This window comes from Portunus trituberculatus, chromosome 38, assembly GCF_017591435.1.
Source record: "Portunus trituberculatus isolate SZX2019 chromosome 38, ASM1759143v1, whole genome shotgun sequence".
Lineage (NCBI taxonomy): Eukaryota > Metazoa > Arthropoda > Malacostraca > Decapoda > Portunidae > Portunus > Portunus trituberculatus.
In genome coordinates, this window is record NC_059292.1 from 36,746,667 (window position 1) to 36,774,042 (window position 27,376).

The window sequence follows — 27,376 nt, forward strand, 5'->3', positions numbered from 1 at the left end:
GGATTCGTCTCTTATTTTTTTTCTCTCTCTTTGGTGGTTTAATGTTGAGTTTCCCTCCCCGTTGTGGTTTGCATGACAGCCTCGTGTTTGGGCAGATGTAGCACACTGCGTGGAGTTTAGATATACTCTTGTTTTCTCTTACCGGAGATCTTTGGGTAACCTTTTTGGCCATGTTCGTAAGGGGTTGTGCCTTTAGTGGACATTTCTTTTGTTGCCTCTTTTTGTTGCCCTACGCCTGCGCTCCCATGCATAAATAAAAAGTCAGAAATCAGTTAATCCCTTCAGTCCTAAGACGCGTTTTGATATTTCTGCTAACTATTTGGTGATTTCGTGTAGCTTCAGAAACTCATATGGTGGATTGAAATAGTGAAGACTCTGGCCACTAATCTTCTGACCTCCATAGACCCTTCCTAATATCAATAACATCGTCTAATCACACCAAATATTCGTGATAAGAATGAAAAGGGGTTAATGTGGATTACTCATCATATCCTGTTAACTCTTGGAATGGGAATGGGAATGTAACAGTTCTTTTATAACTCTTGGAAATGTAGTTAATTTTTGTTATCACCGTCTTGGAGTCGTGAAGGTACGCGTCACAACTGCACCTCTTCACATATCGTTTTCTTTTCTTTCATTATGTTTTTTTAATGCATTCACTGTTTCATTGGGCACAGTTCCAGTCACTTGAATGTTTGAACTTTTGTATCACTCTCTTAGAAGTAAGTATTATTTTTCGAAGTGGTTCCCTAAACTTGAAAGTAGACCATTTTATTATTTTTAATCCCTTCAGTACCATCACGTGTTTCCATATTCATTCTGCTTACTATATGGTGATTTTAAACAGCTTCAGAAACTCATTTGGGGATTGAAATAGTGAAGACTTTAACCATTAATCTTCTGACCTCTATAGACCCTTCCTAATGTCAATAAAATCGTCTAATCATACTCAAAACGCATGGTATAAATGCATCCCAGTCCTAAAAGGGTTAAAGAGAAGCCGTAGCACTTCTAGGGTTAGTGCTGATATACTGAAACTAATAAATCATGAGAAGACAAGGATGCTAGAATGTAAGGAAAATCATTAGGCCTACACGTGGCAGTCCCTGTTATAATGTGCCTATCTATATCCATCTATAAAATACTATCCATAAATTGGTCTAATATCTTGAACCTTTCCATAGACTCAATTTTAGCAGACTGATTACACGAGACCATACGAAAATAAAAAATATAATGGAAGCTGCAGGAAGCCATTAGGCCTATACGTGGAAATCCCTGTATAAAACAAGCTTATATATTTCCATGTATCATTTCCGTCCATAAATTTGTGTAATCATCTCTCAAATCTCTCTATTGATTCGACCCTCCCGAAAATTACTGAGTTTATTTCACGTATCTAACACTCAAGTTTAAATTTTCCTTTCTGTATTTGCTAAGGTAATCAAGTTTCAACCCGTTATTTCTCTCCTTATCTTCATTCGTAACACAGAGAATAATAACTCGTGGCAGTCCGTAATTAGATAAGCAAAACAAACTCAACTTTATCCCCTAATGATTTAACTACCAACTACTGTATAGTAATTAATAAGCATGGGAAGCCTTGTGTTGTCGAATGATGACTAACTTTACCTCCAAACAACTATTCCCTAACTACCACTGTGTTCTGCCAGCCACGCGACGCGATTGTTCCGTACCTGAACAGGGTTTAATATTCAGGTGGCGAAATGTGAAGGCAAAAGTGAGGTAATGTTTTGAGGAGGAGAAAGTGAGGTAATTGATTTTGCAGATGAAGTGACGACAGGGGGCGTGTAATCGGACTGAATGAATCAACAATAGAAAGAGCGGTGAATGAGTTTAAAATATTTGCTTAGATCTTGTGCAAACGTGGGAGCATGAAGGGAAAGAGGACAGAGAGGGCCTCGCAGGGAAAGAATGCCCCAGAATCGTTCGTGCGTGTGATGAGGGAAAGGGAAGATAAGGGAAGAGAAGGAGAGGAAAGGTAAAAGGAAAGGAAACACACTAAGGGAGGGAACTAAAACTCATAATGGCGCCAACACTGCCATCTGCACGTGACACTTGGACAGGGAAAGAATATCAGCGACGTGGGATGTGACCAGTGGGTGTGTGTTATTAGTCACAAGAGAAACAGCCTTGAGGGAGTGAATATAAACTAACCTTTAAGAGACCTGCTGCTGGTTTCTGCCTATCTCAGTAAAGGAGGGCTATTTTTTAACTGTATTGATTCCTATCTGAGCATGAAGTATTGCCAGAGAGGTACTTACTAGGGTGACGTGAGGAAACTAATCTTTATTGAGAGATGAACGGCCTTTATGTTTACCTGCCTAGTGTGGTACAAGAGGCCTAGATTTTTTCCCCTCCATATTGATTCCTCCTCTGAATAGTGAAGTGTGTTGCCAGCGATGTGGTCAGTAAGGGAACAAATATAAAGCAATCTGTGAGAGACTAACTGATGGTCAAAGCCAATTCCGGTACGTGAGGCCTAGTTTCTCTTTTTTTTCCATATTGATTCCTCCTGAAGGCCGTATGCTGCCCTGGGATGGTTGCCTTGGCTGGAGTAGCAATCGAGGGCAGAATACACGAGTGACATGCCACTGATTGCTCTTCTCCACGGCAGTCTAAAAAATCCGCGCCACGAGAGGGACAGTGGGTCGAGTACTGGGAGGAATTGAGGGATGATTTCCGTCCTCTCGTGCTGGGAGTGGATGGCTGAAGTACTGTAATAGGACCGTGGATATGGGAAGCTGTGTAAAGTAATGGATTATCGAGTAGTGGAGAGTATCTGACTTTGCTGCCTAGTTTGGTCTCCTGGGGAAAATCTGTCAAGGCTAAACGTATAGAATGAATATAACAGACACGTGAATCTCAAATAACATAGACTTTTTGGGATTAACGTAGCACAGAAATGACTCACGATGTACTAGTTTGGTCACCTGTGGAAAATCTGTCAAGGCTAAACGAAGAGAATGAATATAACAGACGCGTGAATCTCAAATAACATAGAATTTTTTGTGGTTAACATAGCACAGAAGTGTCTCACGATTTAATTGACCTACAGCAGTTGGAATTAACGTAGCAGAGTGATTCTTTGCATTCAATTCAAGGCCTGACCTAACCTAACCTAACCTAACCTAACCTATTCCAACCCAACCTAACTTAACCCAATCTAACCTAACCTAACCTAACCTAAGTGATTTTTTGCATTCACATCAATCCATTAAGGCATTTCCATTCACATCAATCCATTAACCCTTTCAGTCCTGGGACTCATTTCTACCTTGATTTATTTGCGTATGATTAGACGATTTTATTTATATTAGGAAGTGTATATGGAGGTTAGAAGATTAATGGCCAGAGTTTCTGAAGCTGCATAAAAACCACCAAATAGTAACCTGAATAAACATGAAAACGTATCACGGTACTGAAGGGGTTAAGTAAGGTATTTCCATTCACATTAATCCTAATCTAACCTAACCTAACCTCCCTCTCGCTTATCTCCTTCCGCCAGAGTCTTCCTTCTCCATTTTAGCTTCTTACGGGTGCACGAGTCCCTTCTTTAGTCCCTTTCCTTGAGGCTTAGAGAAGGTTGTGGAGAAGCTGTGCCAAGGGTGACTCTCTCCCTCTCTCCTCCTTCCTCTCTTTCTTTCTTTCTCCCTCTCCCTATCTCCCTGTCACCACCAAACATTCTCTTCTTATCGTTCTCTTCTGGAAAGTCACTCATCGTCCCTTACTCGCTTTATTCCCTGGGGTTTCAATATTGGCGTTCATCTTTTCTATTTCTAGTTTTAATTTTTTTTTTCACTCATGAGTCTTTTAATTGTTTTTTTTCATTTTTCTTCTTGTTAATCTCTCGTGCTTGACTTTTTTTATGTATTGCTTTTGAGAGAGAGAGAGAGAGAGAGAGAGAGAGAGAGAGAGAGAGAGAGAGAGAGAGAGAGAGAGAGAGAGAGAGAGAGAGAACAATAACGGGTAAGTGGCAGTGATGAAGAAGTCAGTTTCGAAAATATCTGGAGATCGCTGAGAAAAGAAAGAAAAAAAAAAAGGATGGTAATGATGAAAATGATGATAATGATGATGGTGGTGGCAATAGTGAAGAGGACTGTGGGTCACTGCTGCTGCTGACGGTGATGAAGACGCATAATTAGTCACACACACACACACACACGCCCGGTAGCTCAGTGGTTAGAGCGCTGACTTCACAAGCCAGAGGACCGGGGTTCGATTCCCCGGCCGGGTGGAGATATTTGGGTGTGTCTCCTTTCACGTGTAGTCCCTGTTCACCTAGCAGTGAGTAGGTATGGGATGTAAATCGAGGAGTTGTGACCTTGTTGTCCCGGTGTGTGGTGTGTGCCTGGTCTCAGGCCTCTCCGAATATCGGAAATAATGAGCTCTGAGTTCGTTCCGTAGGGTAACGTCTGGCTGTCTCGTCAGAGACTGCAGCAGATCAAACAGTGAAACGCACACACACACACACACACACACACACACACACACAGGCAGCAATTAATATGGGTCAGAAACTTCTCCTTCGTGATGGTGATGATGCAACTTTGGCTTAATGGTGATGGAGGAGCTCGTGAGTAAGACCATCGCTGAATTATGAAGATAATGATGATGACGATGGTGATGATGATACCGGCGGAGGCGGTGGTGGTGGTGATGAAGCTGGCGGTGGTAAAAAGTTAAAGGTACTCAAGAGAGGTGATTAAACTGAAGATGGAGACGTTTGGAATGATTCAGTGAGAGAAAAGGTTGAAGAAATGAACTAGAATTAAAATTAGGATAAAGAGGAAGAGGAGAAGGAGGAGGGAGAAAGAAGAACGTAAATGATAAGAGAGCCTAAAAAGGATGGAGGTAATAGATAAAGATTACTATAGGAATAATGGGGAGAAGTAAAGGAAGAGGAAAAAAAAGGAAGAGGAAGGTTATGAATGAATGGAAAAAAATAGTGGGGAGTGAGAATCATCACGTTAAAAGACGTGTGGATAATTACATCAGTGACATGCTGGGCCTCTAATCTTGCAGTACCTTATGGAAGACGAGGAGAAAGAGAGAGAGAGAGAGAGAGAGAGAGAGAGAGAGAGAGAGAGAGAGAGAGAGAGAGAGAGAGAGAGAGAGAGAGTGTGTGTGTGTGTGTGTGTGTGTGTGTGTGTGCTTGGTAGAGAGCAAAACGACTTTTTTCCTCTTATTTTCTTCCGTCAATCTCTTCTCAGTGTTTTCTAAGATAGAGCGGAGAAGTCCAAGAATGAAAGAAAACGAAAGACCAGATGGGAAAGGGAATTGTGTGTGTGTGTGTGTGTGTGTGTGTGTGTGTGTGTGTGTGTGTGTGTGTGTGTGTGTGTGTGTGTGTGTGTGTGTGTGTGTGTTCGCTATCGTCCCTCTTTCCCTTTTTCACGGAAGCATGCCAAACCTACACAGTACTTCTTCTTCCTCCTCCTACTCCCACCTCCTCCTCCTCCTCCTATTCCTCCATCTCCATCTCCTGCTTTTCCTTTCCTTTTTCCTCCTCCTTTCAAAACATAGTAATGATTCCTTGTGCTTCCCTTTCCCATATGAGAGAGAGAGAGAGAGAGAGAGAGAGAGAGAGAGAGAGAGAGAGAGAGAGAGAAATAATATAACGCCTATCATAAAAAAATACAAGAAAAGAAAGAAAAAAAGAAATATCATACTTAACACCACACATTCCTCTTTTTCCTCCATTCCTCTTGTTTCCATCTCTTCTTTCCGTCTGTCTTTACGTCTCCTGCAGGGGGTGCATCCTCGTCCCCTGCAGCAGGTGTGGGAAGCAGGTGTCGCAAGCAGCCAGCCAGTCCTCGTCTTCCTTATGTTTCTGCCTGCGTTGTATTTTTTTTTTCTCCCTCAGCCTTCCTTCCCTCTGATACTATTCTCGTTGGTGTTCTTCATGTTTCTGCTTTCGTCCTTCATTTCTTTTCCTTCCCCTCACGTATTTTTTTCTCATCGTATACGTGTTCTGTGTCTTTATTTGTTTTTCTATGTGTGTGTCTTCCTTTTTATCCAAGTATATTTTTTTCCAAGTGTTCTTCCTCCTTTTTAATTCACGCAGTCTGTTAGAAAAGGTCAATTTACTCCTTTTACAGATTCGATACTCTTCAAGATCAGGATTAAGGATCAGGATACGCTGTAAGGAAGTGATTGTCTTTTTGAAGTACATTTAAGCTGTTTTTTGCAATCAAGATGTGTTTTGTGTGTGCTTGTGTGTGTATAGTGGTTGTTTATATTTGTCCCTTTTAATCTGTATCTATTTTTGGGAGAGAGAGAGAGAGAGAGAGAGAGAGAGAGAGAGAGAGAGAGAGAGAGAGAGAGAGAGAGAGAGAGAGAAAAGAGGTTAAACACACTAAATGAAATCTTGTGTTCAAGTGCTCGGTTTTGAAAATATGCATGGCTCCTCTGACAGCCTCTCTCTCTCTCTCTCTCTCTCTCTCTCTCTCTCTCTCTCTCTCTCTCTCTCTCTCGCTCTAGCTCTCGTATACCCGTCTCCTCTTCTCCTCACGCATCGAGTCGCAAGCAAACTTTTTCAATAGGGTGGAATGAAGTTGCCCGAACGAGCCGGATTCTGTGACGGTGACCTGAACTGATGACGGCAAAAAAGGGAGCCAGAGAGAGAGAGAGAGAGAGAGAGAGAGAGAGAGAGAGAGAGAGAGAGAGAGAGAGAGAGAGAGAGAGAGAGCGGGGGGGAAAAAAGAGTTAGTTTCCTCCAGTAAGATCGACGTGTTTTGCTCGCTTCAGACGTGCGCCCGAGTTGGTTGGTGCGACGAAGAGGAAAGATTTTGTGGCGATGTGTAGCTGCCGGGAATATCTGGAGAGAGAGAGAGAGAGAGAGAGAGAGAGAGAGAGAGAGAGAGAGAGTAAAATTGGTGGTTTTTGTGTTAGTTGGGGAGGATTTCTTGCTGTGTTTATATTGCCACACTTTTCAGAGTGTATCTTGTGTAGGTTTTATACAGGGAGTGCCAGTTGAAGGCTCAGTGGGTACGTGTAGGTTTTTCTTATGGTTTTAGGTTCATAGGAGCTTCCACGAGAAGAGAAGATAGTTCAGAACATACAGTTTTTAAAGGTTCTATTTCTCAACTACAATAATGATGAAAAAAGAAGTGACAAAACCACATACACTAATACAGGTATACACAAACTAACAAATGCTCTTTCTAACAAAACTTCTAAATTTTCTAACCTGTCTAATCGAGTCAAAGAGACAAGAAATCAGTAATGCAACATCAATATGCACACAAACACACAAAAAAACTAGGATAACAAACTCTATTGATTCTCATTTTGCTTCATGATCTTTTACTTTTTACCCTTTTCTCCTCTGCAATGTGAAAAAAAAATGTCCATCATCTGAATTATCCATCTTAACCACCACCACCACCACCACGACCATCCCCACCGATCCACATCAACATCACTGAAAGCCCTGAGGGTGGGACGCATGCTAGCGACATTCAAAGAGGTAGCCAAGGAGACCGACTGGGAGACAGAGTGAGACGGAGGGCGCCCTGACGGTCCTTAGGGAAGCTTGGCCGGTAAAAAATAGAGGATCTGGGGAGCAAAACAATAGCATCCTGGAAGACCCCATAACCTTGACAAATTTTGGGCGACGTCCCCCGTTAAGAAGTCGTTATCAGGGGGACAGATGAACCAAGGGAAGGGAAGAGGAGGGGAGGGGTGGGATGTGAGGATGGCGGAGGAAAGGATGTGGTGGTTATCAAGTATGTGTGTGAAGAGAGAGAGAGAGAGAGAGAGAGAGAGAGAGAGAGAGAGAGAGAGAGAGAGAGAGAGAGAGAGAGAGAGATAACTTTCCCACAAATTCACTCAGAAACCTTCATCTCGCGTGTCAGAATTGATATCACACACACACACACACACACACACACACACACACACACACACACACACACACACACACACACACACACACACACACACACACACACACACACACACACACACACACACACACACACACACACACACATTTTAGGAGATAATATGCACATGAACTGAAAACATAATACCGCCAAGAAATTACCCATGAGAGAGAGAGAGAGAGAGAGAGAGAGAGAGAGAGAGAGAGAGAGAGAGAGAGAGAGAGAGAGAGAATTTCACCGTCCATGGAATTCGTGAGCTGAATTCTCCTCTTCTACTACGACCTGCTCCTCTTTCTCCTCCTCCTCTTTCTCCTCCTCCTCCTCCTCCTCCTCCTCCTCCTCCTCCTCCTCCTCCTCCTCCTCCTCCTCCTCCTCCCTATCTCAAGTCCAGGATCTCCTCTTTATCAGACGAAGATAATAGAGATAAAAATGACGAGAATTACGAGGCGCATCTCTCTCCCTCGGGTATTCTGTCGTGGGATGCAAATATCTTCCTACCTTTTAATTCCAAGTCTCCCCAAACTCTCCTACGTCCCCTCCCCACCTCTCTTCCTCTTCCCGCTAATCCTCCTACTGCTACTACTCCTCTATGCACTCCTCCTCCTCCTCCTCCTCCTCCTCCTCCTTTTCTTCCTCCTCCTCTTCGTACTCTTCCTCGTTCTATTTTTTTTTGTTTTCTCCACATTTTTTTTTTTTTTTCGTTCCTTATGTTTCTGTTTTTGTTGTGCTCTGTCTCTGTTGCTGTCTTCCTATGGTCGTTTCGTTTTTCTGTTTTTTTTCTGTTTCTTTTTCTCGCTCTGTGTTCGTTTTTCCTGTCTTCGTTTATTTTTTTCTCTTTGTCTTCGTCTCTGTCTCTGTCTCTCTTTTTTCTCTGTCTGTCTCTGTCTGTCTCTGTTTCTCTGTTTCTCTCTTTCTCTGTTTCTCTCTCTCTCTCTCTCTCTCTCTCTCTCTCTCTCTCTCTCTCTCTCTCTCTCTCTCTCTCTCTCTCTCTCTCTCTCTCTCTCTCTCTCAAACCATTCATCTTCCTTTACGTCTTATCCCGTCTTTTATATATATTTTTTTCATTCATTCTTCTGTTATTATTTCCTTCTCTTCCTCCTCCTCCTCCTCCTCCTCCTCCTCCTCCTCCTCCTCCTCCTCCTCCTCCTCCTCCTCCTCCTTCTCCTCCGACATCCACACTGTGACTCCACCCACACGCACATTCATCACACTACATAACCGTCAAGCACCTACATAGTCCCCCACAAACAAGAGTAAACGTAGATTACAACTTCTTTTCTCTATCCTCTAAAATTCCATTTGGTTTTTCAATACCAAATGGTGCCTTTCCTCTTCCGGCCGACTTCGGCTGGTGGGATGGGTGGGTGGGGAGGAGCCTTCTGCTTTGCTGTCCTGTCTCTCACACTGTGTAGTTAGTATAGAATAGTTAACCAAGCAGCATAGTAAGGACCCCAGGGTCTGTTATTGCTTGGTCTTTCCTTTGTATTCCTTTGTATTCCTCCTCCTCTTTCTCCTCCTCCTCCTTCTCCTCCTCCTCCTCCTCCTCCTTTTCCTCCTCCTCCTCCTCCTCCTCCTCCTCCTCCTCTTATTCTCATCCACTTCACCGCTAACTCGATGTGGATAATAAATGTAGTTGGATGGTTTTGTGTGCTGACCCCATCCTTCCTTCCTTCCTTCCTTCCTCCTTCCTTCCTCCTTCCTTCCTCCCTCCCTCCCTCCCCTAGCCCTCCTTCGCTCTCTTGGCCAGCTCCACCACAGGACAGCTTGCCTCCCCCCCCCCGCCACGTATTGTACCCTTCCATTCAACACCCACACTCTGCACCTAACGTCTCTTCACTCCACCCACCTGTGTACTCACCTATCTACGTAAACAGCAAAGTCACGGTTACACTTCAGTTTTGGATAATGCTTTTTGTCACATTTCTTTAGTCCGGCACCTCATTTTTTTTCCTCTGTTTTTTTTTTTTTCTTGCCTTTTTTCGTATTCCTTCGTATCTATTATTTGTCATAGAAACCATACGTTTGTTCTTATAGATAGAAATTAAGTTCTAAGTTAGATTTATGGGTGGCTAAATGCAATAAGATTATCTTCATTGATACTCTCTCCTTCATACCACTCCATTGGTCATAATAGCGAATGTATCTGTGTGGTGATTCTTCATGTCCTCCCTCGTTTGCTTATTATGGTCCATTACGGTGTTGTTGAGACGCCAAATGATCACTCTCTCAGTTCCTTCCTTGCTACCCTGCCACCCTCTTCTCGCTTCGTCTCTTCCTCATTCCAGCAGTGCCTGGTACGTTCCCTACTCGTACTCCTCTCAAACTTTGTTCCTTCAAACTTTTAGCCATCCTCACCTTAACCATCTCATTTCACACTAAACTGACGAAGAAATCTCCTTGCCTATTGTGACTTGGGTCAGTGAAGCTTTGAAACAGAAACAAATTATAAGGAAAATTGAAGTAGATGATCCCATGTCTTCCCATTCGGCAGAGGTGTAATATTCACCTTGCCCTCACTTCTCACTTTACATCAGGCAGGTGAAAAAATCTACCACCCTCTTGTGAACTGAGTCTGTGCAAGTTTAGCAGGTAACTTCGAAGTAACAAGAAAAGAAACGAGAACTTCAGGCCAAAATAATGAAGTAGAGTGGGACAGGATGAAAAAAAAAGAAAAAGCTATCAGCAGCCAGTTCCTCGAGTGTCGATGAGAAAGATGTAACGCGAGTGGGGGAAGGGACGGTGTGCCGCCGATAGGAAATTAAATTGAAGAATGCCAATGTTACACAAGTTACTGTAGAAAAAAAAAAAAAAACTTACTTGGGAGGAGTTTCCTGAAAGTTCTCTCTCTCTCTCTTTCTCTCTCTCTCTCTCTCTCTCTCTCTCTCTCTCTCTCTCTCTCTCTCTCTCTCTCTCTCTCTCCTTCTCATGTATCAACATTTCTTTTTCATACCTTTGCTATTTCTCACTGAACCCCGGGCTTAACTCTTCCTTAAAATGGCTCCACTCTACAAGCTCAGCGCTGTACTGAAATAAATTGCTCCACACCGACTATATATTCTCATTAATGCTTGAATTTTTAGCCTCTCCTGCCCAACTCTTATTCAGCTTCTCTTTCTTCCAGCCCGGCTTCCACCTACATTCTCTCTCTCTCTCTCTCTCTCTCTCTCTCTCTCTCTCTCTCTCTCTCTCTCTCTCTCTCTCTCTCTCAAGGCATGTACTAAATTTCTTACTTCTCTGTTCGTAATAATCATGAAACATTTCAACTAAACTATGATAGGAGTCTCTCTCTCTCTCTCTCTCTCTCTCTCTCTCTCTCTCTCTCTCTCTCTCTCTACTCTCGTCTCCTTCTCCCCTCTTCTCACCTATTTTCTTCTGTTTCTCCTCTCTCCATCTCCTTGTGCCCACCTCCCCTCTCCTTACCTTCTCTGCCACCCACCCACCACCCACACACACACCACACGAGCGATCATTCAACCAAACAGGAGATGCTGAGGGACAAAGAGAGAGCTTTGCCGGGCCTGCATCACCTGTGTGGGTTGCCTTGCCTCGCCTCGTCGTGAACTGAGTATAGATTAAAGCAGCAGCGCGTGAGGACCAGGCAGCGATTGTGTTCAACTGGACTCGAGGGGAATATTGCGAGTGTCTCCTTTGTCCTTGAAATCCCTGAAGGTCTGTGGAGAATGACGATGACGAGGATTATGCCAGGAGGACGAAGAGGAGGAAGAAGAGGAGTGCGGGGAAGGAGGAGGTGGAGGAGGTGGTGGTGGAGGAGATGGAGAGTAGGACACACACACACACACACACACACACACACACACACACACACACACACACACACACACACACACATACACATACGCATACATACATGCATCTATTAATTTTTCAGTGATGTTGGGTTTCCACATTAAGTTATCATTCGTATTTTGATAAAGAGGTTTAGTTAAATTAGGTATGGTGTGATTAAGTTAGGTTTGTGATTAGGTTAGGTTAGGTGAAAGATCGTGTTAGGTTAAGTTACGTAAGGTTTGGTTATTATTGTATGTATGGGGTGGCTCGAGTAATGATATGAAGATCGTAGTGAAGAGGAGAGACATGAAAGGAGTGGAGGGAGAAGCTCACACCAAATAATTAATTCCTCGCTACACGGTGAAACCTTTTGATATACATGGAGGAGGGGGAGGAGGAGGAGGAGAAAGAGGAGGACGAGGAGGAGGAGGAGGGGGATGAGGAGGACCGAGCGTCTTCATCACCAAGCTATTGTCTGTTCCTTCCCCACCCCATCATCCCTCCTCCCTCTCCTTCTTCTTTCTTCCTCCCCCACCATTTTTTTCCCTTCCTTTCCTTCCATTCCCTCGACCAGCCCCGCCATTGCCTGCTGTAACTATAATGTGTATCACAGTTTTGCATCTGAAAAAGGCACGGCAAGGAAAAAAGATTTGTGTTGACTTAATATTATAGTTCCTTGTTCAGTTCTCTCTCTCTCTCTCTCTCTCTCTCTCTCTCTCTCTCTCTCTCTCTCTCTCTCTTTGGCTCAAAAATCTCAACACCAGGTAATAAAAATTACTACTACTACTACTACTACTACTACTACTACTACTACTACTACTACTCTAGTTCTACTGCTACTACTACTACTACTACTATTTTAACTACAACTACTTCTAGTACCACTACTACTACTACTTTTACTACTACTACTACTACTACTACTACTACTACTACTACTACTACTACTACTACTACTACTACTACTACTACTACTACTACTACCACTACTACTACTACTACTACTACTACCACCACCACCACCACTACTCTATATCTTTCTTTCGTTTTTTCTTCTTCTTCTTCTTCTCTTCTTCTTCTTCTTCTTCTTCTTCTTCTTCTTCTTCTTCTTCTTCTTCTTCTTCTTCTTCTTCTTCTTCTTCTTCTTCTTCTTCTTCTCTCCAGTCTTCTATTTGAACATAAGAGACAAAAACACACGAATTTCTCGGCTTTTCTCATTCTAAAACTGTACAGCTCACCGTTTTCCACTCAGCTTTTTAAGGGCCAGCAATTATACTGACTTTTTCCTCTTATGTGGCTCTTGACCCGCTTCCTGCTTCCTTTACACGTAACACATAAAAAAAGTACTCTGGCGCGGCTCCTCGGTAGACGCTCCTCTAGATCTGAAAACAACGGGTATTCTGTGACTGAATCATTAATGTACTGTTAAACATCTCGCTCAGAGGAAAGCGTTAGGGATTTTTGAAGAGTGGTCTCTAGTTAGTTGCCCAGTACTAGATGTAGCGTTTTCCCGTTAACCCTAGTGGAATGGAATAATCTTCTTGACATGATTCTAGTGATATTTTGACAGGATTTTTGTATCGATTTGTAAAACTGTTTATGAAAACCTTGCTGATATTGCCTCTGCTATTTTGAAAAGTCTTATTGATGAGAGAACAACGCGTTTACAATGTGTGCATCAGTATGTAGTGCAAGATGTTTAGATGTTTCAAGGATATTTCATCATTTTGGTATCTTGAAAAGTTTGATTTTGAGAGAACAACGCGTTTACAATGTGTGCATCAGTGTGTAGTGCAAGATATCTAGATGTTTCAAGGATATTTCATGATTTTAAGTGATATTTCGACAAAATTTATGTTTCATCTATTTAAAAAAAATGTATCAAAGCCATATTAATCTTTTCTGTGCCATATGAAAGAAGACATGTTGCGAGAACAGTCTTTAATTATTATTTACTGTTTTACTTACTACTTCGAAGGGTTTGAAGTCTGATAGAGGTATTTAGTGCATAAGATATATACGTACATGAAAGTTTTAGTTTTGATACCCATATGTAGAAACATAGTGTAAAGACATCAGAACTTAATAGATCTCGCTACTTTCCAACAAAGAGTATACAACAGTTCATATACACTATTTATCAGACCGTCAGTTTAGATGAATCAAACGTATTTACAAAGTGGAGGAAGATTTAGATTGGAATCATCGGTCTGTGAAATAACACGCTCGTATTCCCTTCCACTCTCGCGAACATGAAGGCTGACAACGTGACCTTTCAAAGCAGCGTTAAGACAATCTCAGGACTCGCACGTGTGTGTTACAATATCAAAACAGAACAGTATATAGCTCAGCGCGAATGCTCATATAGATTACTCTGAAGCGGTATCCCTATTGATTTCTTTCATTCTTAAAATTTAATTTGCTTCTACTTTCTCCTATCCAAAAACCAGACCTATCTTTCCTTTTTTTTCTTTTCGTAGCGTAAAGTGTTTATCTTTTTCCCCCTGTGTGACTTTGTCTGTTCTTGTTTTTTCCCTTTGCATTATACGATTTGTTAGTGTTTCTTTTTTTTTATATGACAAAAATTTTTTACTAATTAAATTATCTTTTCTTTTGGATTATACTTCACTTTATTTTTAAGAGAGAGGCATCATAAAGAGAATTTCTCCTTTTTTTGTTCCTCTCTCCGGTCTTATCCTTTCACCAACCAAATTTTCTTAGCTATTTTATTCTACAAGTTATATAATCTTCTGGCTACTATTACAATTCTTACGTGACTGCAATCTTGTGGGGAATTTACTGTACAAGAACGAAAACTACAGGTAATACAGCACATCACAGTGTAGTTTTCGTCAGAAGCTGCTATCGTGGAGAACTTGTATCTTCAGTGGAGTTATTTTATCTTAATACTGTTGCCCTTTTTTTTTTATACCATATGGACTTTTCACATGAATTTATGGGCTAAAGTAGATACTTTTTGGGGTACCTTCTATCTCCAAGCCCACCCGCTTAGAAACCATTGTCCCGAGTGAGGAAGCTCTACCTACACTCGGACTGTGGACAGGATTCGAACCCGTGCGCTTGGAGGTCCATCGGACCCCAAGGCACGTATGGTTCCATTGTACTACGGCGTCAGATCAGAGAGCTTGACGAATCACAATATAACCTCCCACCTGCTATTATTGTTATTATTATTATGAGCTTATCCCCTTCAGTACCATGACGCGTTTCCATATTCATTCTGGTTCGTATTTGGTGATTTGATACAGCTTCATAAACTTATATGAGAAATAAAATAGTGAAGACTGTAGCCATTAATCTTATGACCGCCATAAACCCTTCCTAATGTAAATAAAATCGTCTAATCACACCCAAAAGTCAGGATCAAAATGAGTCCCAGTACTGAATGGGTTAATGGAGTTAGGTGTCGATGTCATCATGAGGTGCAGGTATTCTTATCACGCACCAGGTTATCCGCTGCGAGGGCTTGAAGGAAAGTCGGTTCATTTGGAAACTTTTATTACAGTATGTACAAGATGGCAGCATAGACTTCTGAAACAGTAATATGTGGGTCTCTCTCTCTTAACACCGCTGTACAGTTATTAAATTGTCTCTCCAACCATGTCTCTCTCTCTCTCTCTCTCTCTCTCTCTCTCTCTCTCTCTCTCTCTCTCTCTCAGGACTCATCACGCACACTTACTATAACAATCAGTGAATATAATCTCTGAATAGAACAATAATCTTCAGTTGGACTAGAATAATTATATATAATGTTTTTTGTTAGATATTTTTAAAGTAGAATTTTTTATCTTTTTTATTATTTTTTTTTTATCTCATCACAAATAACTATGTAGAGAACAGAGCACACCTTACTTACATACAAACACCTCGGAACTCACGAACTCTCTGTACACACTTAAGAAACGTGGTAGAAATGTCAGGTAATGTGCATTATGTACATGTGATTCGTGTCCAAGCAACGATTATTTAGTATAGTATCTACCAGTCTTTAAAAATACTTGTTTGATATTTACACGGAGTCTTTGGCAGTAGTTCCGTTCTCTATTTCTTTCTTTCACTCTCTCTCTCTCTCTCTCTCTCTCTCTCTCTCTCTCTCTCTCTCTCTCTCTCTCTCTTTCTCTCTCTCTTTCTTATATTTCTCACACGTCTATCACCGTCGCTACATCACTATTTCACCTACAACTTAGAGGGTGCATGATTTGTCTTGTCGATGGGCTGTGACGAGGACGAGGACTAGGAGGAGGTGGAGGACGAGGAGGAAGGGTGACGAAGGTGTAGGGGAAGGGATGGGTTAAAGAGGAGGATGGGGAAGGTTAGACGGGAAGGATTTGCGTACATATTACTTTATTGGTCTTATATAATCCTGATACATTAGAGAATTAATGATCTTTTCTGTTTGTTCTTCATCTATGGTGTGATTGAAAGATTTTTAGATTAGATTTTTCACAGCTTTGAGTAACGGAGTGAGTGACAGAGGCTACGACTAGTAACCCAACAAAACAGACACAACTACGTCTACGTCCAGACAAGGAAATCAACACGCGGCTCCGTGGACACCGACTGTTGGTCTCGTAACACAGAAAGCGGCTAAGGTGGAGTGTCGGCTATAGGCTCATATTTCTAACAAGTTTTAGAAAATTATCGAATAAAATTGTATAGAAACATTTGCAAGAAAGGTGAACGGAGAAAGCCGCGTGCCAGGGTGTTGAAAAGCGATTTACACATTTACATCAAACACGCAGCTAAGGGAAGGACCCGGTGTAGCTTCGACACCTTGGTGCTTGGGGCGGCAGTGTCACCCGCACGCCCATGCCCTGGTCACCAGTAGCTTCGGTGACCTCAGGGTGGTGGGAGGGGAGAGTAAACACTGGTGCCTGCTCAATCACCAGCGGTCCGGTCATCAGTCTCCCCGCGGTGGCGAGGCGTCAGGGGACTGTTTTGTGGTCGTTGCTATTGTGCCCGACGCGGGTGGCCAGTTGGGGTGTTGAGGGCGGCCAGTGGGTGGGTGTTGAGGGCGGCCAGCGTGTAGTGGTGCGACCTGCTGAAGGGCGCCGGTGGGGGAGGGACGTACAGCTGCAGCGAGATGGAGCGGTCGTCGTAGTCGTTGTGAACACTGGCCGACCGAGTGTGGCGGGTCCTAGACCGTCGCGGGCGCGGGAGGCTTGTCGTTCTTCGGGAGCTAGATTGGCGTGCATCCTGCGCAGGGGTGGTGCTGGTGGATTGGCGATTGCCTCGAGCTAATGTGCAAGTATTGTTGAAAGTGGCTAATCTCTGTGGTTCTCATAAAGTCGTGACGTAATCCACCTCGCTGTAATCGAGGCTGTAAGCGGACGTCACGCCGCCGTCACGTTCCGCCGCGTCTTTGTCAGAAGAGAAGAGAGACTCTGAGGCGGTGGGCAAGGTAGGGATGGGCTGGTGCTGGTGGGTCTTCTTGTCAGAGGCACGCAGGCGTGCCGCGCCATACACTGTCACCACCACCAGTAGAATAACGCTAAGAGTGGAGCCTATCCCGATGTAGGCCCAGGGCACCGAGAGGAAGAAGCAGTGAGCGATGAGCTCGTCATGGCCTGAGGGACAGTGGTGCACTCCGTCACACCACAAGTCCTCGCTGATGCACACACCCAGCTCGGGGCACTCCTCCTGGCAGCCACGCACGATACCCTCAGAGGACCAGTCATACTGTCGCGCCGGGGACACTTGCAGCCAGGTGAGTGTGTGGGGACCCAGATCTCGTGTGCCCTCCCGTCCTGAAACCTCCAGTACCAGTTTATCAGTCGACTGTTCCACCAGTGTCCCTGATCCCTGCCAGGCAAAGCTGAATAGCTCCACGACCTTCTCGCTTGTCGGGTCAGGACACAGGACACCGACTGGCCTCAGACGACCGACCTTGAACACAAGCAGGCGGGTGGATGTAGTGCAGTTCTTGTCAATGTGGTCGTAGCCTCTTATTCTGAAATAGATAGACTTGTTGGCATCAGAGGTCTGCAGGAGCCAAGGATAGTTGTCACAGGGCTTGTTCTCGGTAAGGTTGGCTTTTCGAAACACTATCTCGCCGTTGGTTCCCTGAAGTCGTTGTTCTTTCTTGCATGAAGATTTCTTCACAAACTCATACTGAGCTTCGAACATGAAGTCAAAGTAGTCATGAGTTTCATCCATATTATTGACCTCGAACTTGAGCCTTAGTTCCTTAGATTTTGACTCGTATTCGATGGGGATGAGGGAATAGTCGCACAGACAAAGGCGCGGCACCTCAATGTCCTGCCAGGGATACTCAGACACAACCAGGGAAGCCATCTGGCCTGCATGGTTGTCACAGTCATAACTTCCGGTGAAGTTATTGGTTGTGGTGACACAGGAACGGGAAGCACTGTGGAACTTAGTAATGGTAACCCGCACCACTTCGTCTCCGTGTGCAGTAAGACGATATTGGCAAGACAGTCGCCGGCGTCCCCAGCGTCCATACAACACCGAGGTCCTCGGAGAGAAGACGCGTCCTGTACGGAGGGTGTAACCGTCACTGATCGCTTCGAAGTCACACTCACTACCATTGGTGGGTCGGTAACCCGGCCGAGTGTTGACGAACTCGTATCGAAGGACAAAATCCATGGCCAGGGCGGCAGTGGATTCGTTATAATGTTGCACCACAGTCAGTTTAGACCCTTCTGCCACGTAACTCTCGTTCCTGGTGCATGCCTTCACTGGGGCGATGTGACCCGCCCTCGGGGGTAGATACTCCCTGGCACACATGGGCGGGGGTCGCTTGGTGCAGTGTTCTTGGATAAGTTTGGCGCGCTGCGGGGAGCCATACGGAGTGGTGGTGTCAAAGAAGTTACCGTCGTATATTCTAAGTGGATTGATGCACTCTGTCATGTTGTAGGAGTAATGGCCCATCTTGGGTGCTATCTCGTACTTGCGGAAGTGGACCCACACCACCTCGTGCGCCTCGCCGTGGAATAAGTACACGCACGACGAATTCTGTGGCTGCGTGTTCACCACAGACTCCACCTCTCCGCTGGAATTGTTGGCGCTGAAGATGTGGAACACACACTGGTGATTACGGGCAAACCTTGGGGAGTCCATGTTGAGGTAAGTGACTCCAACGTTGAGCTCGAAGCCAAAGGTCCGAGGCATGAGCGTCTCTTGCGTGGGCTCGTCGAAGCGCGAGGTGCTGAATATGATGAGCATTTCCGACCCTGTAGAGGTGATGGGTGGTAGACGGCCTGAGCCACACACCTTGAGGAACAACGGTGAATCCGTGGTGTTGCCGTCGTACACCAGCAGGTGATCGTGCACCAGATCACAGGAATCCCAGATCTATAGATAAGAGGAAAAGAAAGGGTCAGGTCAATAAGTCTATTTGTGCTATAAAACCACAAATTAATGTACCACCACTTTTAAGATAAATTGTCATAAAAACGAAAAACCTGAAACAATTATATATACAAGAGTGCTCCTATCACAATAAAATGTATATTTTTTTTATTAAATCACACCTGCAAGCCAGGGGAAGAAGGCTCTTGGTTAGGCAAGGTGGAGGTGGCCTTCACGTTGAACCTGAGCGGGTTGTCTTGATAGATGGTGATGAGAGAGCGGGCGTACGGCACGTAGCGGGTCTGACGTATCAGATAGTTGCAGGTGACGTGGCGGGGGTATAGGCCGGGAAAATTTGGGCTCTGCACGGAACACAAGTGTTCGTCACAGTTGAGGAAGAGCCGCGTGCACACCGAGTCTGTAAGGAAAGAGGGAGTTATGGCGTCTCTCTTCTATGCTGGCAGGAATGGAGGAGGCATGAAAGGTGGTGGTTGAATGGACGGGCGAGCAAGAGAGAGAGAGAGAGAGAGAGAGAGAGAGAGAGAGAGAGAGAGAGAGAGAGAGGAAAATAGCTTCCCAGTGGGCATAGTGCATTACCTCGTCCCCTCAGCCCACCTTTCACTTCACATTTTCACCTGCTTTCCCCAACGCACTCTGCAGTCACCTCTCACTCTCCCCTCACTCACTCCTCACACTGCACTTCACACTCCATTCACACTTTGCCCTTCCTCACTCAACGGCTGTACGCTTGTCCGCCTTCACACACATACACACACACACACACACACACACACACACACACACACACACACACACACACACACACCCACACACAACCATTTTAACCATTTCCCTTCTCGGCGTCGCTTGCCTCAACCTTTCAATTTCCTCCACTGGCCTGTCCGCGTCTTCCCTTTCCTTTTGAGCTGAACTAGGGTGGCTCTCCCGCATCTCTTCTCCGCCCTCAAAAGACCCGCACTCTTCCCCGGTCCCTGATTGGGGGTTGGGGAGGAGTACGCGAAGGAGTCAGAGTGGCGAGGGTAAGGGAATAGGTAGGGGGTTGTCAGATGTAAGGGAGGAGGAGGGTGAGGAGGAGGAGGTGGTGGTGGTGGTGGTGGTGGTGGTGGTGGTGGTCGAAAAGGAGATGATTGGAGGAGATCTCTGTAAATCTTATCTCAAAGGGATTGTAAGGGTGGAGTATATAGGACCAAATCTCCTTGAGGACTTTGTGTGGGGAGGAAAACGAGGGATTGGGGAGATTGGGAGGAGTTTTGGAAGGTTAAAGGTAGACCATGTGTGTGTGTGTGTGTGTGTGTGTGTGTGTGTGTGTGTGTGTGTGTGTGTGTGTGTGTGTGTGTGTGTGTGTGTGTGTGTGTGTGTGTGTGTGTGTTCGTTGGGGATAGGGGAGCTTTGACATGTTACCATAGCTCCACACGAGAACAAAATGTACAGGAAACAATCGCAGGAATACAAAATAAAACACACACATACACACACACACACACACACACACACACACACACACACACACACACACACACACACAGCTGGCAGTGACTAAATTGAGGCTGAACGGAAAGAGAGAGAGAGAGAGAGAGAGAGAGAGAGAGAGAGAGAGAGAGAGAGAGAGAGAGAGAGAGAGAGAGAGAGATTGAGAGAGAGATCCAGCTAGCATATAGAAACAAAAATAACATTGAGTCACAGGCACAAAAAAACGAGACTCAACGAAAACGAAGAGGTGACTGGTATAGATGCGGCAAAGAACAGAATGGCCAAGGGCAGCACACACGTACCATCCAGCAGCTGACCGCGGTCCTTGGGCGTGGTGGCGTTTCCGTAGCGCAGAACCGCATCACTTCGCCTCATTGTCTTGTAGGTGAGACGGAAGCTGAAGGGTGACTGATGGAAGCCCTGGGAAGAGAAGAGAGAGGAAAGAGTGAGGGTTAGGTAGCGATAGAGACAGAGGGATGAATATTTAAACTCAATATCGTTCCAGGAGGGGGGATGGATTGAGGCGTAAAAATGGAACGTATAGTCATGAATGTTTACTCCCCCTTCCGCATTTCCCCCCTGTTGTAAAAGCTATTCTTTTTATGCACACGAGTATGATTTGTGTTTCCATTCTTAAGCGTTTCACTATTTAACAGTTTTTCGTAGATATTTGGGTTTTCCAGGCTGTTTTCATGATTTCATTGATTATTTCACAGGAATTTTGCGTAATCTGTTAAAAAAATCTCGTATATCAATGAGATTAGTAGTTTCAGTAGTCTTACAAAAGGGTCATGATGGGAAAGCAAAAGTTTATTGGGAGAGGCGACTGTGACCCCATCCTGAAGAGCTATGGATCTTGACTAGGAGGAGGAAAGAGAGTAGGAGTGGGAAAAATAAAATGAGAGAGAGAGAAAGAGAGAGAGAGAGAGAGAGAGAGAGAGAGAGAGAGAGAGAGAGAGAGAGAGAGAGAGAGAGAGAGAAAAAAAATGTATGAGGAAATAAAAAAAAAGAATACAAAAGAAAAGAGATAGAAAAAGGATAGCTATCAAGTTTTATAAGATGGTTGGCAGAACACAGAGCTGGAGATACTCATATATGATCCTGAAGTGTCATATGCTACAGGGCTGTGCTACGTGGAAAGGGGAAGGGGAAGCTATGTACGTACACATATGCAGCAGGCCACCGTGACCCTCCAGGCCTGTCTGCAGATTGCAAAAGTTCGGATTTGGACATGCGATTTTTTCTCCCTGAGATTAGAAAGTTGCTGCGTGGATGTGTTTGTGACGCCTGGAGGGAAGCAGGTGCGAGGTACAGGATTGGTCATTGCTGGAGTTACTGCATTCATTTAGTTATTCCGCATCTCTACATGTGAAGGAGTCTCTATTCTCTAGCAAAAAAAAAAAAAAAAAAAAGAAATTGCAAGGTTACTGCTATTGGGAAATCGAGGCAGAATAATTGAGGAACAAACTAGCTATAGAGATTTCACATTCTCTTAAAATAATTGAAGTTGAAGGAAAGGGAGATGAGAAATGTAGATAAAGTTACCGATTTTAATAGTGAAAGGGATTGATGAGTTCGTTTATTTCCACTACCTCTCTCTACTGATATTCACAAGGAAGGCGTTAGAATCTGGCAAATCTAGTCATGATAAACCTTGTGTTTAAAAAAAAGGTAGAGTTTCCGAGTTTATTAGTGAAAGGGATTAATGAGTTTGTTTATTCGCTCTACCTCTACTGATATTCACAAGGAAGGCGTTAGAAGTTGGCAAATGTAGTCGTGATAAACATTGTATTAAAAAATTCTTTGTTGATATTCACAAGGAAGGCGTTATAAGTTGGCAAATCTAGTCGTGATAAATCTTGTTTTAAAAAATGGTAATTCTTTGCAGAAATTCCCTAATAATTGCACTAACAACCTGATCGCTAAGTCACTTCCAGTATAAAACTCTGACTAGCGTTTTGTTTTGATTTGTTTATGGAGTGATTTTTTTTATCCAGTTTAGTTTGTGAAGGAGTTGATGTGATATTTTTTTTTTTCCTGGTGAACTATTGTTTTAATTACGATTGCTTATGTTGTTTGTGTTATTATTGTCGTTGTTTTTAGTTTATTTTTCTATTTCTTTAGTCACCAGTTTTCATGATGGTCCCTCTTTCCTCTCACTATTTATTTTGTGTGCTTGATGTTTTTCCTATTTTTTTTCATATTCTAATTTTCTACAGCATTCTTCTCCATTCCCTTTATTTTTCCTGCAGTTTAGATTGCTTTCATTTCTTTTTTTTTGGTTTATTAATTTTTTTTTTACATTCTTTCTGGCATGCTTTTCTTCTCCACACTTCTTTTTTTATCATTTTATCTTTTTCCTCTTCCTTTTTTTCATGTTTTTTCTTTCATTTATTCATGTCTATCTGTGTGTGTTACTCTTTCGTTCTCTTCTTTCTTTGGTTCTTTCTCTTTCTTTCTTTTTCCTTTAGTTCAGTCAGTTCTCTCTCTCTCTCTCTCTCTCTCTCTCTCTCTCTCTCTCTCTCTCTCTCTCTCTCTCTCTCTCTCTCTCTCTCTCTCTCTCTCTCTCTCTCTCTCACATCATCTCCTAACTTTCCCTTTTTTCATCCACATCTTACCTGATTCTGTACTGTTTCTTGTCTCATCCTCTCTTTTTATATGCTCATCTCATTCTTTCACTATTTTATTCCTCAACTTAACTCGTTTGTCTTCACTTTATCTTCATAGCTATGTCTTTTTAACCTTTTTTTTCCATCATACCTTTGCCTCGTACCTTTCCTTAATAACTTCCTCATTGCTTCGTCCCTTCATCTCTTCACCTTTTCCCTCGTCCATCTCTTTACGCTTTCATTTTTTTTTTTTTTATATATATTCATCTCTTTTGCCTACTGACATTTTTTGGCTAATTCACGTCCGTATTTCTTCATAATTTCACTTCTACATACATTTCACTGCCTTTTAACCCCTTCATTCGTTCATATCTTTCTTTTTTTCTTCTTTATCTCTTCATCTATTTTATCTTTCCCTTCACTCTTTTATCCTTTCACCTTTTTCTCCTAATCCCTTCACCAGTTTATCCCCTTATCTTTCGTCTTGCTTACCTCATCACCCCTTCATTCTTCTACCCATCAACCCCTTCACTTCCTTACCTCTCTACATACATCACATATTTACTTCTGCGCTCATTCACTCTTACACATCTTCACCTCCACACTACCTCGCTCCGCCGCCCCTCCACTTCATCTATCCAGCCTAACTCTCCACCGCATCACCACTTCTTACCACCACTCACCTCAAAGTGCACATAGTCCATAGTGATGAATTTCTTGAGTGTGAGTGTGGTGGTTGAAGTTTCACTGTAATACACGTTGAAGCCCTGCCCGTTGCCGCACCAGTAGCCGTCCGTGTAAGGTCTGTCTCGCTCGCTGATCTGCATCCACCCCTGAGGACACCCACTGTTGTAGCTGAAGAAGTCCCCGAGCCTGCAGGAGAAGAGAAGAGATTAAGAGGAGGATTAGAAGTGATTGAGTGAAGATTGTGTTGTGTGTGGGTGTGGAAAAAGAAATGTAGGTTTTGATGCTGTGTGTCTATGTGTGTGTGTGTGTGTGTGTGTGTGTGTGTGTGTGTGTGTGTGTGTGTGTGTGTGTGTGTTCAAAGGAGAGAACAAAAAAAAAAAGAAAATGGTGGTGTCCTGAGTCTCCAGGGAACATTTAAGCCTGTTGTAAAATGCTATTGGTGACTTGATCCCTTCCCACGGACCCTCGGAATCGACTCCCAGCTGTGAACGTGGGATTCTGAGGGGAATGTTGGCGATCCTAAGTCGATTAAGGGACTGAACACTGCGCCAGACTTCCCTTTCACGACCGTAATTAACCCACTGAATCTCAGGAAAGAAAAAATAGAAAAGTAGACATAGATAACTACGAGCGCGGTGAAAAATTATAAATTGGGAGCTGAACTTTTGGTAGTGAAAAGTTTAGATAGAAGTGGTAAAAGAGTAAAAACAAGACGGATCTCAAATTGCAACTGTACTGAAAACTCTAAGAAAAAAAAATTGCCGAAATAAAAGAAATTAAACAAATGGTAAAAAAAATGCAGAACAAGTACTAGATTGCAAATTACTAATACCCTGAATCGTTAAAAGCGGGATTTAAACTTTCATTCTAAGAAAAAGAAGGAAGAGGTTATCCAAATACATTCTGCCTTAAAATGAATCCCAGGACACAATTAAAGTAGTATGAAACATCCCCATTATGTGAAAAGATTCTCCACAATCAAAAGTTATCTGATCCACCTACAATCTATTTTCTTTTTTTTTCATTTATACCACGTGGGCTTTTCACGGGAATTTATGGGTTAAAGGTGATACTTTTTGAGGCACCTCCTATCTCAAAGGCCATCCGCTAGGAAACCATTGCCACAAGTGAGGAAGCCCAACCTACACTATGACCGTGGACAGGATTCGAACCCGTGTGCTTGGAGACCCCTCGGACCCCAAAGCACGCATGGTTCCACTGTAATAAGATTTTCGATATACCAGACTGAGGGAGAATGTTAAACTTTTTGCCATTACGTACAGCTGCAAAATATTGGATTAGAGCCACATTTAGATTAGAATGTTATGTTTTCTTAATGGTGCTAAGAAACTGATCTCCGCTGCATTTTGCTTAGTATTATTCATCGTCTACTAAGAATCGTGTCCGTAATTAAAAGAGTTTAATAGATAGATAATATGAATTAATAAATAGATTAATTAGATAAAAGAAAAAACAAATATATTTAATAATGAAATACCTAAATTTAACAAGTAATGATAGAAAGAGTGAAATGAACGTGTATATAATCGTGACTTACACACACACACACACACACACACACACACACACACACACACACACACACACACTCATATATGTACATCCACGTACACATACACACACGGGTTAGCACACGCATACATGCATACGTAGTGTTTGTGTAAGTGTGCAAACAGACAAGAACACACAACAAAACTGGCGCCTCTCTGCCCTTTCAAAATATTTATCCCAAACTAAGAGCAGCGTCGGGAAAGATAACGCAACACCCGCCTTCCTTCCTTCTTTCCTTTCTTCCTTCCTTCAACACTTAAAAGGAGTTGGCGTCTATCTCTCTCTTGCTTCATCCTTTCCATTATTCTTGCTTTTCTTTCTTCTCTTTAGTAAAACGTTTTGGCACACACTATGTACCTTCACTTTACAGCAGGAATGTAAATAAACAATAGGAACGGGTTAGAACGAAAAGAAAAAGGAGGGAGGCAGCGTAGGAAGAAGAGTTTTACTAAAGTTAAATGTTCAGGTGGTGTAAACGATAAGAAAAGGGAGGAGATATAGAGGAAGAAACCGACGAAAGGGAAGAAGATAATGGACGTAAAGGAAAAGAAAAAAAATAAAAGAAGAGTTGGAGGAAGCAAGACTAGAGGAAAGAGAGTAGAAAGTTTGGATTGTAAGAAAAAACGAGAGAAAAGAGTTAGTGAAATGCAATGAGAAGGATAAAAGAAGATGAAAAGAAAGGAAGAGGATGGAAAGCTGTCAGGCAATTTGTATACATAGATGAATAAAAAAATATTTGGAAAGATAAAATTCTACTGTATCTTTTTTACATATGAGAGGGATAATTGGAGGAAAAAAAAACACCCTGAAATTCCGCCACCAAAACAAGAGAGGAAAAAAAAAGGAATAGGAAAGAGGAAAAAAATGAAAAACTCTGAAACATATTTAGAGTTGTAGTGAGAGATTAGCACTGGTTAGCCACCCCGCACAGTGCTGGCGTGCGGGCGTGTGGAGAAGGCGTGGGTAGAAGTAACAGTGGCGTGGATGACAATAGTGTTGGTGATAGTGAGGCGTGGATACTGCTAGACTCCTACTACTGTTACTACTACAAAAAACACGAATAGAAAAGAGGAAAAACATTATAAAATTCTGAAAGTCCGCCACTTGAATAAAAAAAAATATATATGAATAGAAAAATGTGCAACAGAAAGAAAATACAAAGAAAAATATCAGAGAAAGAGATAACACTTTGCACTGAATGAATGGAAGAGTACATAGGAGACAAAAATAGATAGATACAGGAAAAAAAATAGGGTTTAAAAAAGGGTTAAATGAAGGCAAAAAATAGAAAGAAATGTAGAAAATTTAGAAAAGGAAAAATATATGAAGAGGAGGTGGAGGAAGAAGAGGAGAAAGAGAAATAGAACTAGAGGGATAACTAGAACACAGAGAAAAAAATAGAGCATTGAAATAAAGAAAAAAAGAAACATAAAGAAAAAAAAACACGTGAGAAAATGAAAAAAAATGACTAAACTTCTCAAGGGCAATTAACAAAAAGATGAAAAAAAATAGAAGGAAAAAGTAGAGAAGAAAAAATGTAGACATAAAAATACAAGAAAATTACACACGTTGTTTAGAACTATGAAAATCGGAGCAACAAACGAAATCACACTCTCTCTCTCTCTCTCTCTCTCTCTCTCTCTCTCTCTCTCTCTCTCTCTCTCTCTCTCTCTCTCTCTCTCTCTCTCTCTCTCTCTCTCTCTCTCTCTCTCGAAAATTTAACCAACTAAATATTCTTTTTTTCTTCCTATATATTTCTGTCTGTCAATATCTTTATCTATATGTCTGTTTGCCTGTCTATCTGCCCGTCTTTCCTCTTTTGTCTATCTTTCCGTGAATCTCTTACTATCTATCCATCTGTGTCTTTCTGCTTGTCTGACCGTCTTTGTATTTGTTAGTCACTGCATGTCAGTTTGTCTGTCTCTATATCTGTCTGTCTGTCTGTCTGTCTGTCTGTCTGTGTATCTGTGATGTTTGAAATTTTTCTGT

At 42.8% G+C, this 27,376-nt stretch overlaps 1 protein-coding gene across 3 annotated transcripts in view; it reads right to left on the reverse strand.

Moving 5' to 3' along the window:
- Nucleotides 1–10,786: 10,786 nt before the first annotated feature.
- The window catches only part of LOC123514729, a 425,201-nt gene continuing 408,611 nt past the window's right edge, over nucleotides 10,787–27,376 (reverse strand). For 2 of the 3 annotated variants that reach the window (XM_045272811.1, XM_045272810.1), the window contains exons 5-8: nucleotides 23,812–24,001; nucleotides 20,822–20,939; nucleotides 19,211–19,446; nucleotides 15,199–19,031 (exon numbers count right to left, since the gene is read on the reverse strand). In XM_045272811.1, the coding sequence (XP_045128746.1) occupies nucleotides 16,998–19,031; nucleotides 19,211–19,446; nucleotides 20,822–20,939; nucleotides 23,812–24,001 (2,578 nt within the window). In that variant the 3' untranslated portion in view covers nucleotides 15,199–16,997. Of the gene's footprint in view, nucleotides 10,827–15,198; nucleotides 19,032–19,210; nucleotides 19,447–20,821; nucleotides 20,940–23,811; nucleotides 24,002–27,376 lie in introns of those variants that run through there. The other variant, XR_006677693.1, reaches the window with a different exon arrangement.